The sequence below is a fragment of the Haliaeetus leucocephalus genome, unplaced genomic scaffold (assembly GCF_000737465.1).
Source record: "Haliaeetus leucocephalus isolate CR32 unplaced genomic scaffold, Haliaeetus_leucocephalus-4.0 Scaffold2, whole genome shotgun sequence".
In the NCBI taxonomy this organism is placed as follows: Eukaryota; Metazoa; Chordata; class Aves; order Accipitriformes; family Accipitridae; genus Haliaeetus; species Haliaeetus leucocephalus.
The window spans coordinates 8,885,073-8,904,426 of record NW_010972438.1 but is presented as its reverse complement, the minus strand read 5'-3'; the positions used below and the strand labels follow the sequence as shown (position 1 = coordinate 8,904,426).

At 46.9% G+C, this 19,354-nt stretch overlaps 1 protein-coding gene across 1 annotated transcript in view; it reads right to left on the bottom strand.

The window, feature by feature from the left end:
* The window catches only part of CADPS (Ca++-dependent secretion activator), a 185,117-nt gene that overhangs the window by 157,867 nt on the left and 7,896 nt on the right, over positions 1-19,354 (bottom strand). The window contains exon 3 of the mRNA XM_010573333.1: positions 15,647-15,979. Within this exon, the coding sequence (XP_010571635.1) occupies positions 15,647-15,979 (333 nt within the window). The remainder of the gene's footprint in view (positions 1-15,646; positions 15,980-19,354) is intronic.

The following is a 19,354-nucleotide window of genomic DNA, read 5'->3' as shown; positions in this document are numbered from 1 at the left end:
GATTCACGTCCAACAGAGTTCGTCCCTGTTGATTTCCAGTTTCATGTGATTTAATGCTGTCAATGGGCATTTACTCCTTTTCCCGCAGGATTTTGAGCCATTTTCTCTTCCTCTGCTCACCAGCACCCCTCGCTAGCAGTCTGACACACCTCTCCTCAGCAGCCGCCACGCAGAAGGAGTTTTGTTATTAATGATTCTTATGAACTCTCTGTCTTTGAACAGGAGTGATTTACTTTTGATTGATATCTGGCATCCAGTAATTTCATGCAACAGTGGAGAGAGATTCCCTTCTGCTGTGGCATGCTGGTATGGCACGAAGCCTTAGGGAGACAGATGTGCTTGCTCTCCTGCCCTTGCATCCTGCGCTGCCCTTCCCTAAATCATCTCGCGCATCTATTGCTATCCTGACTGCAGATGAGACAAAATTTAAGGCATTGAGACACCGGCTCTCCCAGATATCAGGGTGAGTTAGTGACTTGTAGTGGTTCACATGGTGCTTCATGTGACAGTGGTAATCGCTGCCTTGGCCTAAACAAAATGTATTTTGATGGTCATCATCCAGAAAATCACCCTTATTTTGAAGCAGACCAGGTCTTTCCAAGATCACTAACGATGATGCTCAGATCAGGCCCATACTCCGATGTTACAACGCCAGTGTTTTTGCTGGTATATTTGGGATAGAAAGAGATTTTTTTTTTTTTGGTTCATTGATGCTGCTTATGTTTTTAGCCATACAATGGATAAAACTGCAACTGGCATTATGTTAGGAAAGTTTAATGATCCCAATTATCTCCTTGAACATATCTTTGGCTATTTTCATCTGCAGAAATAAAACTTCTACCAGCTGCCAGACATCCTCAGCTGTTTTGCAATCGCCATACACAAAGGCGGAACAGATTGACCAAGCAATGACCCTGAACAATTGCCTACGTTAAGTGGTAATAAAGAAGATCAGGAGTTACACGGCTGGCAAAAGAAATGCAGGGGGAAAGGAGCAGAGTCACCTCCTGCCACCAACCAGGTGGTGGCGGGGGAGCAGCAGGGCTGCAGCTGCTGCCACCCCGAGAGAACAGCAGCACATTAATTAGCCAAACCATTAGCAAAACTGGTAGCCAGTTTTCTCCTCTTGCTTTGCTAAGGACCACACTATCAGCGAGGACTTCCCACAGAAAAGCTGTTGTACCAACCTCGAAGAAACCAGGCGGTCCTCATCGCAAATACTGCAGATGTTTATGGGAAATGCAGAGTTTGAAACAGACCCTTTCCCAAATACTGCTGCTGCATACTCACGAGTGGTCACTGTAATTTTATTATGGACCTTTGATAGCATATAAGCCAGTATTTCGAGTGCATTGCTCTTCTGTTATCTAGCCTGTACTATCCTCTCTAACTCTGTTCCCCCCAAGCATATCCAAACCATGCCGCTCTCGTCTGACCCGACACTCACTCTCCTCCACAAAGTTATTTTGGAATCATTTTGACAGTGGCAGCCACAGCCCCTTCAGCTAATTTACACTCAATTGCTACTTAACCATCTGAGCACAACTGTTCCCAGCCAAAATCCCCTGTTAGGGAGAAAAAGGCCAAGTAAAGAGAAAATCCACAAGCAGAAAGGTGAATGAAGAACTGAGTTAGAAGGTGACTGAAAACGGCTGCTCGATATTTTACGTTTTTCAGAATTTGGATATGCACGGGGAAGGAAGGTAGGGAATGAGACTTCAAGCCACAAGGAGACGGTGGGTACAGCAATGAGAAACTGTTGCTTATAAAACAGCCTGCATCAGAAATAAAGAGCACCGGGTTTTAATGGGATTTTAAAACAAAAAAATGAAGTGCTGTGTTTGGCAAATTACATGCTTATCAAATGTCACAGGCATCACCTGATTAATAAAATTATTGTGTCAATAGTTTCTCCATGAAACCACATCTCTGTTTTACAGCTATTTTATCAGTCCTGGTCTCAGCTCTGTACGCAGGCGCACAAGACTCCTGGTAATGGCAGCCAAACACATGCCTGCAGCTCATTTCACCAATGTTGGACAACACGAGCTCACCAGCAAACTGGCAGAACTATCAGCAGGATAAATGACTGGTGTTGAGAACAAATAAGAGACCATTTAATTATTCTACTATTAGAATTTTATTATTTAAACCATCCAAAAGACTTTCTCGCTGTCACCTCTGGACTTAGCTAGGTCACAAAAGCAGCTAGTTATGTTTAGCAAAACCCTCCACAAAAGCCAACAGCTCATGGTCCTCAACCTGGGAACGAGGAACCTCTTCACTGATGGTCCTTCTGCTAAGGAACAACCAAGGAGTAAAGCCTTACACTTGATGCCCCCCTCCAGCATCCTCCTGCAATCTGTGTTACCCGCCAAGATCTCCTAGCTTTGTTGGTGACCTGGTATTTTGCTTTCTGTGTCCTATGTTTTACCTTTTTATGTTGGTATCTGGAGCAAAATAACCTCAGTATAGAACTTGCCCAATTTCCCTTCCTGTGAACTAATGACAACTGGAGACCTGCAATCTTGCTGCTGCTGCCAGTATAGCTGTAAACACAGGTGGTAGGTGGTCAAGATGCAGAAATGAGCATGGGACACATCCCAGCACCCAGCAGAACAAGTAGGTACATTTAACCAAAACTCAGCAGGGTGTTGGGCAAAGTCTGTGTGCGCTTCTCTGTGGGTCACTGTCTGTCACTGTGTTTGCTTCCTCCCCAGCACCTTTTGTCATTGCAAACCTCACTCCCCTGGCAGCACGCTGTCCTGGTTTTGGCTGGGATAGAGTTAGTTTTCTTTCTAGTAGCTGGTATAGTGTTATGTTCTGGATTTAGTAGGAGAAGAATGTGGATAACACACTGATGTTTTCAGTTGTTGCTAAGTAGTGTTTAGACAAAGTCAAGGATTTTTCAGCTTCTCATGCCCAGCCAGCAAGAAGGCTGGAGGGGCACAAGAAGTTGGGAGGGGACACAGCCAGGGCAGCTGACCCAAATTGGCCAAAGGAGTATTCCATACCATGGGACGTCATGCCCAGTATATAAACTGGGGGGAGTTGGCCTGGGGGGGAATTGCTGCTTGGGAACTAACTGGGCATCGGTTGGCAAGTGCCGAGCAATTGCATTGTGTATCACTTGTTTTGTGTATTTCATTTATTTTATTATTATTATTGTCATTTTATTATTGTTGTTATCATTATTATTATCTTCCTTTCTGTTCTGTTAAACTGTTCTTATCTCAACCCATGAGTTTTACCTCTTTTTTTTCCTCGATTCTCTCCCCCATCCCACTGGGTGCAGGGGCAGTGAGCAAACAGCTGCGTGGTGCTTAGTTGCTGGCTGGGGTTAAACTACAACAGACGCTCAGAAGAGGACAGCAAAACTATGCATCTGCACTTTGTTCTCCTTTGTTGCGCGAAAAGCCTATAATTTCGGCCGGCCCCTCCTCTGCCCACTCTAAGGAAGGTTTAAGGGTCAAGCATGAACACACGAGCACGCAGCTCGGCTCCCCCAGTGCCCAGGAGCCCACAGGGCGCAGGAAACTGGTTGTGACTGGGAGCCCAGTGACACGGGGACACCACAAGGTTCAGACTCCAACCTCCAGCCCCCACTGCGCTCTCCTGGGCCACCAGCACTCGGGGCTCACATACAGCCGTGCTGGGAAACTCTGCTCGCTTCCCTGCCATAGCTGTCAATGTTTAGTAACAACAGTCTCCAACTTTACAGCCTCTACAGCAAAACACGTGCCCCTGAAGCCTGACTTTGAGCTGGCTGCACAACCTGCAGAGACACTTATACGTCTCTCCTTTGTCTTCTAGGTCTTCCCATGTTATATGAACTTCAGCGCAATATTGCCTTTAATCTGAAAATACTCTTTGGAAGGAATGGCTGTCACACCATCCTACTCTTTGTTAAATGGGGGGATGCAATAATTTTCCCTCTTTTGTTGCAATGACGTTTCTACAAAGACTTCACACCGAACGACAAAGAATGTTGTGCCATCACCTCCCTATTTTCTTACTGTCCTCTATGTCAGAGGCAGAAGAACTGGACCAAAGGCTACAACACATGAAAAACGCATAGATCACTCCTGCTAGGAAATATCAGTGCCACCCTGCATTATACAACAAAGTCTGTGCAATGGAGGCCAGCACGGTTTCTGTATGACTTTAAGCTACTACAGCTGCCTTTTAAATACACGAGAGGCTATATTTGAAGCTGTCTTGCATCTAATTCCCCATTGAACTTGCACTCTAATTTCTCACAAAACATGAATAGAATCAGATGTTCCAGAAAAACCATAGTATATTGAATATGAAAACTCAACACTGAAATAGAGGTAAGGAACAGCTTATATAAGTTGCATTCCCTATAGTTTGGAATATTGAGACTGAGCCTTTGAAATGCATGAAACCTAGTTTGTTGATCATTTCCCAATTTAAGTCTGCTCAGTGGGAACAAATACATGCCTACTTTGATATCCTTTTGAAGAAAATTCTTGGCACCTCATTTCTCTTAAGAAATATACCTATTCTCTTTTTATTTTGGTACTTTTTTAGATGCAAACTGGAAGATTAACCCAGATGTATTTTATATTCACGCAGTACTTTCTATGGCCTGATCCATCTGACTCCCAAAGTTTTTTCTGAATTAAAATGACACTGTCTATCACATCCCAAGCTGTGGCATGAAGCATTTGTCAAGTGACACAGAAACACTGGTAGTCTGAAGAATGAAATGTAGGGAGTAGAGGAAAGGACTGGTGAATAACACATCTATTTTTTAAATAGATCTCTTTTCTGAAATACTGAACATGATATCGATTGCAAAGGGGTAGAAGCAGCCTTGGAGAAACCACCTCTTTCAGAAATAAAGATTAGAGAAAACTCAGTAAAATATTAATACAGAACTTTCAAAATATTCACTTAGTGGATGATGTATGTCACAAGAATGATCTCTCTATTTAAGACGATAAAAAGAAAACTGAGAGTAGTGTGTAACGTCAGGCTAGCACAGCTCAGTGAAAACCAGTCCAGATTCTCCAACAAGACATTGCTGGTTGACACAAAGACCCTGGAGCTCTGGCACAAGCATCCAGCACGACCATGTATAACCCCTGCTGTATGCAACTATGACAGTATCTTTCCATTTTGTTCATGAGATAGGCACTGAAAGTTCCTCAGGAAAGCAATAGCATTTCAGTGATAAAATACAGGAGTGAGGGTTGAAGTGCTGCAAAGCATTGAGGTTTTCATGTGGAATTCAAATTAAAGACCTACATGCAAAATTAAATTCTAGCAGCTGCATTGTATTTCCAGTTAAAAGGAAGAGAAAGAGAGGCATTAACATAGTGCAGGGTCATGCACCAGTTATGTCTTATTAAGTATTCCAGCCTTCCTTAAGATAAGCATCACATATGGGTTCTTTTGCAGCTAGCAGTTCCTTGCTTAAAGAGAGAGAGGTCTGGATAACACCCCTTCTGTCTCCCAGGGCCTCCTGGGCTGATTGACAGGAACATGTACTGCAGGGAACAAATGCTGCTCAAAGAAAAAACAAGATTACTGTCTCCGAAGGGGGCCAGTGGGGTCATTTCGTTGTCACGTCTTCCGCTCACCATCTCTGGGTGAGGTAAAGACAAAGAGGAGGAGTGATATTTTCCTTTCCTAATAAAACACAGGACATGCTGAGGAACCGGTTTTTACGGACGGTGGGTTGCACTGAATTCAAAGTTAGGGAAGCAAGAGAGATCGCTCAAAATAAACATGGCATTTCGAGAGTCGAATGCCACCTCTGGGAACCAGACCACGTGGAAGCCCAACTCAGAATTCGCACTCCAACCCATCTCAGTTACATTTTAGGTTCTTTTTTTGGGGGATCAGCAATAAAGACCTGATTTTATGTATCACCTTTGGCTACCGCCTCCCCCACGATGGACAACGTTTGGCTTGGCTTCTCCTTGGGCAGACCCACCAGGTGTTTTGAGGCTATGCCACCCCGCGCAGTGGCAATGTGCCCCACGAGATCGTTGGGTTTTTCAGTGCCAAGGGGTTTCCCTGAATTCAGCAACTTCTCCACTTGCTCCCCCATTTCTATCAGTAGTCTCCTCTCTGCCAATGCAAAGGTAACACCTCTGGGGTTTATATTTTGTGCCATCCCAAATCTCCTCTCCACTGAAATGGTTTCAAGCTATAATTCCTGAATGTTGTCACATTTTATGATGCTCAAGAACTTTTCCTATTTCTCTAGCTTCTGCAAAACCTTCCCCACCGCTTCAGCATTTCCCTCTGCACAGCTGTGCCAGGAATGGTCCATCTTCCTGACCCTCCCTTCTGCTCTGATCTATTCCTATAATAAAGCTCAGAGCTGGAAGCAGCCAGGTACTTGCAGAGGCAGCAGACACCAGAACAGGTATCCCAGTTAATAATCTCAGGGCTGAAGTGCTTCCCTTCCCAGAGACCTCTGCTAGTCTGCAAATGGCAGCATCAACAGATCAGCACATCATCAGCTACTTCAGTCCTTCATACTTTTCCCCAGTTACTCCTACCCAGAGCCAGGAATTCATCACTCAACTTATTGTTTCCAAAATGCAAGGTGGTGGTAGGGAAATGGCATTATATTAATAAACACACATTAGAAATGAGGCTCCTGATCTAACGGGGGGAAAAAAAAAATCTGGCTAAGCAGCAGGAAAGCCATGCCAACACCTAGATTTTCAGTGAAAGCAGAGAATTAGCAGTCCCTAAATAGAGGGGTTAAGGTAGATTGAAAATGTCAAGTCATTGATATTTTATAAGGTAACCATGGTTATTTTTTATGCATTCCTTTGCAGCATGAATGCAGATGATGAAAAGTATTCATGGGCCAATTGAAACAAAAATAAAACTGAAGAGATATCTTGATGGCAATTTAAACCTTAAACTGCGGAAATTAATCAGTCCACACAGACAACGAAGAGCGTTCAGCTGATACGGCACCACAAAAACCCCTAGCTAAAGAGATGACTAAAAACCATTTCACAAAGGATGAACATCTTGAAAATCATCCTGACTTTAGCCCTAATGTACCTGCAGGGATCAATACTGCTGTAGCAGGATAGATCTGGCCTGATGCGTGAAGTTGCCCATGTGGCCTCTGGATAAAGCACAACTGTTTCTAATTTAATTTGTACGAGCTGCTGGGAATGCAGAGGACCACTGGTCCCGGCGTGCTGCAGCCCCTCAGTGCTGCCCAGCAAGGGGTCACTAATGCTCTGGATGCCTTAGTCCTCTCTACTGCTGCTTCTTGAGATACTTTTGCATGCTTTTCCATTAGGCTAACGAGCTGTCTTGGTCGCACTTGCCTCGCTGGCAAGTGGTGTCAACCCCTTACAGTGAGGGCAGGGGAGCAGCGCAGCAGATCAGAAGGGGGGGGTCAGGAAACAGCGAGGGTGCCCAGTTGTGACAAATAACGACTGAGTGCTCTATTAAGCTAACTAAAAGAGGGCTTTGGTTCAGAGAAGTCCCCATGTGCTTCTGCAGCAAGTAATGAACTAAATCCATCTCCAGAACACTGTGGCGGAGGGGCTTTCAGCAGCCAAAACGTTTTGCATGGCAGCAGAGAGCAGAAACAAGAGGCTGTTCCTCTGCTCCAGAACCTGTCTGGATGCTGAAACCATTTTCTGTCCCTTGAATAATACGCCATAACGAGCCACCGCTTGGTTTGGTGGAACAAGGGACATTTGGCTAGGCTGCGGAGAGGCATCCACACCCCTAAACCCAGAGGGAAGGCTGGCAGGAGGTAGCGTGGGAAGGATTCAGTGCAGAAGACTTCTTCAGTCTAATAAATATCTCTGGTTAGTGTTAGAAGAAAACGACTGACTTTCCCTCTGCAAGTCTTCACTATTGTTACATGACATTATAATTTCTCTGCTAAACATCTGCTCTTCGGTTGCACACTGTAGCCTGGTTTCTGTAAAGGGACTGTAGAACCAGAAGATCTCCATAGTAGGGCCAGAACTGGAAGTTCCTAGTGCACGAAAACATACATCCCCAACTGGCAGCTAACAGGGTTAAAACACCCTCTGATTAAATGAAAGCATCTTTAATTAGTTTAATTGACCATGCCTCAGCCAAGACCATCTGCTCAGCAGCATTTGCCTGCTCTTTGCAGGAGCGATTGATCAGCCATAGCTAGAGAATACAGCATTAGGCTACATCAGATTTATTTTGTTTAATAGAAGAGCTAATTTGCTTTAAATTTAATTACGGGGGCCAAGATTGTTCTGTAAGTCCATAACAGCACAGAACATAAGCTGATCCTACAGCTAATGGGCGCACACGTAGGTCCATACGTGTCTCTGCAAATCAGATGCTCGGTGACGACAGCTTGGGGCAGCAGGTCCCACCCTGGCGGAGAGCAATCACTGCATTTTCCTCCCCAAAAAGCAACAGCACTGGGGCACATTGCTGGGCTGGCAGGGCTGCCCTGCTCACTGCCATGTCCTCTTCCAACCAGCCTAGCTCTTCCCCACAGCTCTCCGTTGGATGCTGGAGGAGACCAGGTGTCGGATGCTGGAGCAGACAGATGTCCCATCTCAACCGCCTCTGCTGCTCCTAATTATAAAGACACTAGACGATGCATCACATGTAGGGTCATTGTTTCTGTACCACATGGGACCAACAGGGACAATCAAGGGACCGCTCTGTACCTCCTGGGTGACCTTCATCAGCAAACCTCTCCCAAACGGGGTGGCTGGCAGCCGAGGGTCCAACGGAGGCAGACATCGGACTTGCCCCATCCCCGACATTGCTCTGTCCCCTCTCAGTTTCTCTGCCCTCCCATGCCAATGTCACTCTTCAAAGTATCGCACCCTGAGTCGACGAAGAAGGGCAATTCCCCCTCCTCCCCAAAGGACCTATGTCGTGTTATTATGAAGGAGAAAATTTCATTCACTTCCCAATGCTTTTTTCTTTTTCAATTTCCCATCGGGCACTAAATCACTGCTGTCTTTGGGAGATGCTCGAGCCCTGACAGGCATGCTGCGGCTGCCACTGGCTGCTACAGGAGTAATTACAACCCTGCAGAAGGCTCCAGGCTGCCATTTCCGTTTCCATGGAAATAAATACTGAATTACTGAAAACAGAGTATGATGCTTTATGGATTTTGAGGCTTTTGATCATCTCAAAACCACCTTAACCCATTTTATTGGTGGTGGCTTTGTTTTAAGGTGTGGGGGGGTAACGCTCACAGTGTGGAGATAGGTGGAGCAACCGAAAGGTGTTTTGAAGGAGTGAAAGAGGGGGAAAAAAAGCCAAGGGGTCTGGCTGATGCCCTGCGGATTTGCAAGGGGGACAGCGGTGCTGGCTGAAGCCGCTGGTTGTCCACAGCATCCAGGTATCCAGCCCTGGAGAGAGGATCCCACGGACGTTCGCTGGTCCTTGCCTGCAGCCCCGCTGCAGCCCTGGCTCGCCACCCCCCCCATGATGGTCTGTTTGCAGGGACTCTGGGGCTGAAGCAAAACCTTCTGGCCTTTTGGAGGGGTTGTTATAGCCAGCATTAGTGCTTAAATGCCCAGAACTGCGGATGGCCATTTCACAGGCATTGAGCTTCAAGATGAAGCTAGAATAAAAAGGAATTGGTTTATGTTCTTTAAAAATGATGAATAGGGAACAGAAGGGAGTGATCTGATACTAAACCCCTGTATCTCTGACTTGAAGGGACACAGAGATGTGCACAGACAGGTAACTCCACGCTGTGCGCAACAACCTGGGCTTAATTGTCATCGCAAGGCATGCCTGGGAATTTTTCATCACAACAAACTAAATTAAATACTTGGTTTGGGGAGGATACACACAAATCAAACATTTATTCTGAGGTCACCTTAACCTTCATCTCACTGTCTGAGCTGTTACAGTGCCTCACAGGGTTTTCTGTCCCTACTTGTTTCTGCCCTAACTTGGGCTGCATCTTCCAAGTACCACCGCAGCATTTCTGCAATGGGCTCAATGCACTGCAGTGAGTCAAGAAATGAAGTTTGGGAAAAGCACCTGAACTGCAGAGATGAGAGAAGGGCAGAAGGTGAGATACCACCTCAGCAAATCATCTCTAATACTGACTTGAGCTAAAATCAAACATTTGATTCAGGACAGAAATCCTAAATATCTTTTCTGCTAACACTTCTGAAACCAATTTTTTTGGCAGTGGAACTTTCTGCTTTGTGAGAAATGTCAGCCTTTGGACACAGTGTCCTAATTCAGCTGCAAAAATAAATGTCAAAACAGTGAATTCTAGTTTTAAGCCAGCTCTGGTCGTCAAAATTTGGGTTGAAGTGTTTCCTAGCTAAAATCACAGGCCCCCCCAAACTTATGAAACAATTCCAGTTGCACTGGTTAGAGGCTTCCAGCCCTTTATGTGAAAATAGCCACCAGACAGTGATGGGACTCGGTCTGTGTTGTAGCCCACTCACACATGCATGCTTCTCTGATGTTTTACCTTCTACAGATGCTGAAAAACCACATGTATTACCATGTATTACTCAGCAGGCTTGACATGCATGTATTTAGTTATTTGTTTTCAAATCTAATATCTAAGGGAATTAGATGAAATTGGAAGCTTAACACAGGTATTTTGCACGTTTAACAAGAATACCAGAGCGTATGTGACACTTCAGGCCCAGGAAAGAAGAGAAAGTCCGATTGTGAAGCCTGTGAATTCAGACAGTCCTGCAGGGACAGTCCAGAGTCCCACGCTTCCTCCAAAGCAGGAGGATGGAAGTGTGCAGCTCATCGCAGATGTGGTCTGGACATCAGCTACTGCTGCTGGATTAACTGAACAGCACTGTACTAGCTCTTTTTCTTCTCACTGTTGCTAAAAATGACTTTCAAACACAGTCTGAGATAGAAAAGTAAATCACTGCCCTACAACTGGGGAAGAATAAAATGGAGAGAAAGCCACAGCCTGATTTTCAGAGATGCTGCCGCAATTCAGCCATCATGAAGGTCAGTGGGAAATACACGGCTTATACCCAAGGAAATGCCAACTGCAGCAAAGATCCAAGTTTGCAATTGCCCAACAGTTATAGAAAATAGCTCCTGTATGACCCTTCCACAGTCACAAGTTAATTACAAAGCAGGAGAGCTAAACTCAAGCCTTGCCAACAGGTTCTGGACCAGAAACCCAAGACTGAAACACACTTCTCCCTCCACGATGCCTCCTGCACAGCAGAGGAGCTCGCTGCTGGCACCAGAGATACTCAATTCCCACACTGACTCCAGTGGAGCAGAAACACCAAGCCACATAGCTTATGTTATGCAAAAAACTCAAGCCTCTGAGTATTATTTAAAATGCTTTAGTCAGAGGTTGTGCTTAACACCACCGTTATCTCCACAACCATTCTGCTACAACACCACTTCCCATCTTTGTTTCCTAAAAGCCTTTCCAACTGCATCAATCCCTTTTGCTCTGTTGCTATCCCAGATCCTGCTATATCACTGCTATCACATTTAGAATATACTTATCTCATGCCACCTGGGGATATTGTACTAAATATATATATATATATATAATCCCTTTAGAAATCACCCTCCTTCTGCACAAACAAAATATTGTTTCAGAAGTCAATGGAAATGCTGTCCTAGTGATGTAATCGTCATGCAATCAGTCAGTATGATATAACAGGAGGCCACATAAAGCACCTTCCTTCCAGACTGCAGGAGAAGTTCAAGCAAGTGTTAGGGGCTCTCGGCACCATTCCTGCTCATGCTTTAGGAGGAAAACAACTAGGCAAAGCCTTCTTACCCCTTGCCTCCTTACATAGTCCCTGGGGCAGTTGCACCCTGCACACCAAAGCAAGGGAGAGCATGTCAGACCAGCCAGCCCCTCTGCTCCCAGCAGACGAGAGCAACAGGAGAAGCTGATAGGCTTTGCTTTTCTGAAGACAGGTGATTGACTGATAAACTGCATTAACAGCCCCACACTGCCGCTCCAGAAAGAGTGATGGCATTCAGACAGCCTGCCAGGGAAAAGGCTCTGTTTCCCAATTCCTCCCATGCATGGCAGACAAGCGTAGGTCAAAAATAAGCGTAGTTTATACAGTGCCAAACCACCACTGGGAAGCTTGTGATTGCCCCCAGAGTTGTTTGGGAGGTTTGCTCAGTCTCAGTGCAAAGCCTGCGGCTGGCACCATGGCAGGCTGCCGAGCCAGGGTCTGCGGTGGGCTCCGGCAGGAGCAGCCTGTCCGCTGCCCAAGGGAGGAAAGTGAATGTATTAATCACCCACATGTGCACAACTTGAGCCTGCACGGCATTTCTGGGAATATTGTAATTTCAGCACATCCAGGAAAACGCCAGTGCTTTTTGTTTTAATTACAGCTTATTTACAAACAGATATTTTGTTCTTACAAAACAGGTGACAGAAGCTTCAATCAAATTATTACGAAAAAAATTTAAGTTGTACTTCCAATTAATTCCAACGAGACAAGAGTCAGACCAACAGAGTCGCTGTGTCTTCAAAGGGAGGCAAATGAGCACTGCTTAGGCTGACTCTGACCGAAACACAATCCGGACCAAACCAAAACAGCACAATGGAAATAAATGACCATTTTTAGAGGTTATGCGGCCAGTGCTCCAAAGCTCAACAGGTGTGCCCTGTGCTGCAAGTACAGCTCCAGGCGCAGGCTGAGAGGTGTTTGCAAACCCAGCTGGGAAGGGAGCTCACTGCTGATTTCAGGACAGGCTGGCAGAGCAGAGCTGTTTACAGAAGACGGCTTGTCAAACAGAGACAGATGCGGCAAATAAAATTTTATGAAAATGTGAAGTGGTGGGGCGGGGGAGGGAGCAAGCGGCTGGAAGAAAGTCCTGCAGAAGCCAGTCCCAGCCCTGCCGTGGCCACAGCACACATCTACATGTAAAGCAGGGAGCCGTTCCTCCCCTCCAGCTGCCCCGGGTCCTCTCCCACCCAGCACCCATCCAGGCTGCTGCAACGCTGTACACGCAATTCTCCTCTCTCCAGATGTCTCTGGCTTTAGTGCTGTAATGTTGGCACGTGCCTCTGGCTCCCTAATCGGTGTCAGACTTCCCACTCCGATGCAGAGCGGCTCAGCGCAGTCCAAGGGGTTACAGCACGGGAGAGTTTCCAAGCCACGAAGGGCAGTGCCCAGGGCTTCACTTGCATCTCCAGCCTGCAGCAATCGGGCACCCAACTGCCATTGTGGCTTTGAAATCTGCCCTGTGCAAACAGCAAGAGCTTTTGCAGTAGGAAGTAAGTTGCTACTAAAGTTTAGGTGGGAAAGGGAAAAATCTCCTGTTTCAGGGCTGATACCGATGCTTCATCATGAGAGATCAGGAGGAAGTTTTCATGGGGGAAAAGGGGCAGGTTACCGAATCACTGCTCATTCCGTATCATTTTCTTCTCTCCCCTGCAGCTCTGCTGCAGAAAACACACTAGCCAAGTGGCAAGCACCTTCAACTTTTGCCAGGAACTCCCCATAGAAGCTAAGCAAACAAAAACATATGTAGGTTGATAGGTTTTACTTATACCCTACAACAGACTGGCTGCAAGCAATGGCTGAGACCCTGTGGGAAGAAGTAGTAGTCAACACCAATTTTGGTGCTTCACTGCAAGATGGAAGTGCAGAGCAGCTACTGCTGTTCTCCTAAGGGCTGCTGGTGGCCAGAAAGCTCCAGATATGCCTCTGCTATAGCCCAGATGACATGACCACAGGTAACACCGAAATAAGGGTCTCCACAGCAAAGCCTGCAGTTTCCCTGGGTGCTTACTGCTGCCTTCCCTACAGCACCTAACGGGAGAAGGAGCAGCAGTGACCTGCTCCCACCTCCGCTCCCCGCAGGGCAGGCTCCCACCCCACCATGCTGGCACCATAGGACCGTAACAACTCATACTGTACCCCAGGAAAATACCAAAAGGCTGTAAAACTGCTGGCCTGGCAGCTTTCTGAGCCGTGCCTTGTATAAAGGGCTTTTCCCTTCTGCATAGCTAATCCTCACTATCCAGGTATTAAAACCAGAGTAACTCCCGTGCTAATACTTGCTTTCAACAGAAATGACATCTTTCTCTAGAAACTTAAATTACAGGTTTTCTGCCTCTGAGTATTAGAAAAGACCCAGAATTAAATCCTTCACTTTCAGAGTAAAACCAGGACTACTGCAGGAAACAGGTTGCTCAATGCAATGGGGCAATCTGCAGGGAGTAGCCACTGGGTTTGTGGTGTCAGCCAGAAAGGCTCTCATAAGCAGACATCATCCACAAAGCAGGGCAGCCATGATTAAATACTGTTTTCTGCATCACCGGGACCCACAAAGCAAGAGAATAGGATCACACACACGCTCACGCAAAACCACCCTAGTTCCTTAGCTGAGCACAGGTCAAGGAAGGATGAAAGACACAGCATTTGAGTTGGTTTAAGTTAAAAAAAACACTGCAAAACTGACTCTGCTCTCAACACATCCCTGAAGACATTATGGTTTTGATTTTAAAGAAGTCCTCCAACAGAAGATGGAGGCATAAAATCTGGTTTGTAAATATAATTTACGAGGACCAATGCAGTCCTTGCTGTTGCTTTTTTGCTATGAAGATGCCTTACTCAAGGACATTTATTATCCTCTCCCTACTCTGCCATTAAGGTCTGAGATGAGGAAAACCAAACGCAAGATAATTAAGCTCTTTACAGGAGAAAAAACAGATCAAACATAATTTTCTATGTCTTAAAAAGAATTGGAAATGTCTAGACAGAAGACAGACAGAATTGGTCTCAAATGTATTAGTTTCAGTAAGGAGCTGAAGCCCTGAATTACGGGGGAGAGACTGAGGTCTGCTCCTCCTCCGAAAACATTCCACAGCATTACCTTACCCTCCTTGTGACTCTGACATCCTTTAACCTGCCTGTGATATTTATATCCGATAGCAGGGGACCATAATCTGGGTCACCAACAGCCTGGACAGCCACTGACAAACCTCAGCAAGAGCTGCTGGAAATGCAAGCAGCGCTACAGAGTCCCAGCTCTACGCCTCTGGGGAACTGGCTCTTACTGGGGGAGAAAAAGACAGGAATGGGAAAAGTTTTCATCTGTCTGGGAACTCATAGCACAAGCAGAGCCACCCTGAGGGTGTTTGGGACCACTGTCTCCTTCCACCACAGGCACGCAGGGGTCACAGGGGCTCCGTCTACTTCAGGAGAACCCGTACAACCTCAGTAAGTGAGTTTGCATAAGACATCTACCCCAGGGGCATCTGAGCTTCAAGTACTAATAAGGTTATTGCAGGCTGCCAGAATGTACTTCTGTCATTTAGATTGGTGATGTGACAGAGGAAAGGCAAGCAAGTCACAGCAAAACAGCCCACTTAGGCACCATCAAAGACCTGGTCATCCAGACACAGAGCTGGAGGAATAAAATTTTCCCAACTCAGCAATCCTTTGGGATTTCACAAGAAAACAAGCACAAACAAGAGAAGGAGGCCTACTTGGACAGCCGGAACAAAACTGGCAGTGCAGAAGTCCTGCCATGAACGAAACTCCACTTCCTTGTTGGAAGTTCTCTCAAAAACAGTCTGGTCAAACCCAAAGTTTCCAGTTCATAATAGCAATATTTCCCATTGGCAAGCCCTTCCCTAAGAAAACCCCTTCCATTCCCACCCAGCCTGGGAGAAGGACCTTACCTGACATGCATTGTACAGAAGCTGATGCTCAAATTTCTTGATCCCCAAAATGTTTTGGAACATCTCGTAGAGCTGCTCCTTGCTGAGGATGAGCTCTGAGGCAGCGCTCGCTGTCATCCTAGCCTGCTGCTTGCGGGGATCCTCTTCCCCACGGTAAATAGCATCAAACTTAGCCATCCAAGAGCTCAGGACCGTTTCCTTGCTGAGGCCATCAATTTCTGGCAGGCTGCGCACTCTCTTCTCAATGTGCTTCTTGAAGACCTCCCGGGAGTCATTTGCTGAGCACCCTCCGCTCTGCACCATTCTAGCAACGCGGTCGCTTTTCAGGAATACCTGCAAAAAAAGGGTGACTTCAGATAGTGTCAGTTAAAAAAATCCCCAAATCCCCCTTAAGTACCACAAAACATGGTTTCACTGCTGGGAAGCCCACTAACTGGCTGCCAGTACACTTTCCAGCTCCTCACTCAACAACCACATGTTGCCAGATGGACAGAGGTTTCTGCTGTACTTTGGGAAGCATAATGAAATCAGGTGAAGCTTCTGCTTTGCATCCGCTAAAATGGAACATTTTGATGTAATTAGGACTTCATGCGATGTTGTGGTTGCACCTCACCAGATACGTAAATGCACTTTGGGAAAACAGGATTATATTTTGCTCTATCAAATGTTTGAATAAGGAAGTTACTGCACAACAACATTCACCTACCCAAGTTCTGCCCTGTTAGAGGGAGCCCAGTCATCTTCCTCAAGTCAACAGCATTGCTTTGCATTTAGCCTGGTAGCCAGGCCCCTGGGAAACCTCTGACCTGTGCAAGGAGCAGGCTTACATTAAGCTACTACACTGGAGGAGATCTCTGCAGACTGCCCTGCTGTCACAAGATGACAGGAATGGCATTGTATTAATTAATTTAATGTTACTTCAGTTAAATAACATGTCCCACTTCTCCCATACCCTGGTCTTTCCACCCTGGGCAACCAGCACCGCAAGAGCACCATTAAAACACCCTGGGAAAGGACAAGGACGAATGGCCTGATCTTTGCAAACTGATGGGTAAACACCAAGGCAACTCAGATCGCTAAAAGGTGACACGGCCACAGGTGGATGAGGCCAAATCCCTTCCCGTTCCAGCTCTGCTGAAGTAGCACAGGATGGCTCAGCACAACTTGAGGGTGCCTGGGAAGGCTTTGCAGAGAGAGCAGCCTGCAAGGTGCAGGACACTGACAGCAGAAGGGAGGGAGAAGGCGTTTGATGAAGATGCTCTTCCCACTGCAAGAGCAGCAGAAGGGTCAAAATGTAACAGACTCCTGCAGACTAGGAGATGCCATGGGAACGATGCAGAGCTGAAGGGCAAGAGAGGGACAGGGGGATATTGTGTTGGCTCTCCTCTCCCAAGCCCTGAACACAGGAGAGCAATCAATGCCCAGCAAGAACTGCTGTTTTATTAACGATGCTGAGAAGGGATGAATGCAGCAGGCTGGGAAGAAGCTGTGCCAGCACAGGGGTATATCTGTCAGCTCTCAATAATTAAAGAGCTTGAGGATGACCTAAGGACATGGTAGATTTTTTTAAATACCTATCAGCAACATCGCACTCCATGTTCACAGATGCTTGATGGCATAGGCATCTGTCAGCAGTGGTAGTGGGTTTTGCTCCAGGACCAGCCCAAAAACGCTGCTGAGGAAGAGCTGGGCTGTTTCCTTCCAACATCACTGGGCTGGGGAGCGCTCCCTGCAGACAAGACAGGCAGGATGCCACCAGTAGCCTCTTCAGTCCACACTGAAACGATACCAGCACCTCATCTCCTTGCAGTGCTTAAATATGAGTGATAACACCCAGGTGTGTGCAGGTGCTTTTAAGTAATAGGTGAGAGCTATCAAAATCCAAGCTCCCGAGGCAGCTGAGAAAGTCCCCAGCACACTGACTGCTGGAAACAGTGGGAGGTCAGGGTGTACAGCCCTCGGCTCCCACATCCCCTCTCTAATCATCCTCTCCGGCTGCCTTTGGCCTGACCCTGTGTGACAGCGCTAGTGACATCCCATACCTGCCAGCACCAGTGGCTGTGGTTATCCGTGGTCCTCCCCCCATCAGAGGGGTGACGGCACTGCGAGCAGACAGACCTGACTCCCCGTCTCCCCTGAGCCCCAATTTATCCTCCCTGGGTGCGGAGCAGCAGCCAGCAGAAGACAGGAGAGCTGCGGCTGGCAGAGAGGAGGCAGGCGCGGGGGGAGCGCCAGTCAGACACAAAGGAGCAGAAAAAGACCGTGAAATAGGAAGATAAAAAAAGATGAGAGGTGTTTTGTCCTGCAGAGCGAGCTGCTTTCTTTAGAAAATACCAGGTGAATCGCCCAGCTGTAAGGCTGCCTAGTAGGATTGCCAGGAGTCTAGAATTGCCGGAGCAAAAGCCTAGCGTGGGTGCATACAGAGGAGCATGCAGAAGGGAACTGGCCTCTGTGAGCTGGGTCAGGCATCTCCTGCCACGTCCATGCACGAGCCCCCCAGGTCACCTGTGGTCCTGGCTCTATCTGCCCACGGCAGAGTGGAAATGGGTCTAACAAAGCATTTCCATAACACCCACTGAAGGGACTGCTGAGTAAAGTGCTGGTTGACAGACGAAGCTTTACTCATTGGAAGTAAAAAGACATGAGACAGGGTCTCCTGGAGTGTCTGTTGGTGCGTGCTGGGCCCATTTTGCACACATGGATCTGCAGCGTTCCTGCAGGCACAGCGGTGCTTCGCAGTGGAGCCTGCTCAGCTCACTCCATCTTTCAATTTGATAGCGGCCCGTCAACTAGTCTAAGACTGGCAATCACACGCTTACCCCGTGACAGCAGACTTAACAGCAGAATGTGGCCATGCAAACATGTTCATGGCAAGAACAAACGCATCCCTGACCTACCATGTCACCTCTACCTCTTTCTTTCTCCAGCAAAATAGAAATCACTCCCCAGGTAATAACCTATTCTGCACTGTCAGTAAGTGGACCCCTTAGAAACACCAGCCATGTCCTGCACAGAGATGACCAGTTTCAGCTGAGCAAAAAACCAAGTTTTAGTATTTTCCAAGCCACCATGCAGCTTTATAAGTCAATACCTAAACGCCTATCTCTAGGTAGCATCTATCCAAGGCACAGTCAACTGCATAAAACTCTGAGATTTGCAGGAGCTGAGATAAGCAGGATCTGCTGCGATTGCACCATGGCTCGACCAAGGGTGGGCACCCCTCTGCAGAGAAGGGAGGAAGGAGAACACCATCAGCAGGGAACGCTGCTCAGGCACTGACAGGGGGCAGGGGCTTTCTGCGGCGAGGCTTTGCCTTGTGCCACTGCAGATGGTGCCGAGGAAGAGCCATGCTACAACTGCACAGAAGCTGAAAGTACACAGTGGTAAATTAAAGGAGACTGACAGTCAAAAAGAAGAAAAAGAAAGTTGCGCTAAAGGACAGAGAGAGATGCGTTATACTTTCTGTGGCCTGTTTTAAGTAGGACAGAGCAGGTGGAGTGTCCAGTTGAACTGAAGACATAGGGCTTGCAGACACCTTGAGCTGATCAACTGCTCATGTACACTTGGTTACTTGGGGTAATTACACAGCACTGGACTGCTGGAGCTCGTCAGGACACACTTTCAGCCAGACCCACCGTGAAACGGGGATGTATTTTGCCTGTTTTTAAGCAGTTTCCTTTTCCTGCCCAATAGTCTTATCTGAACAGA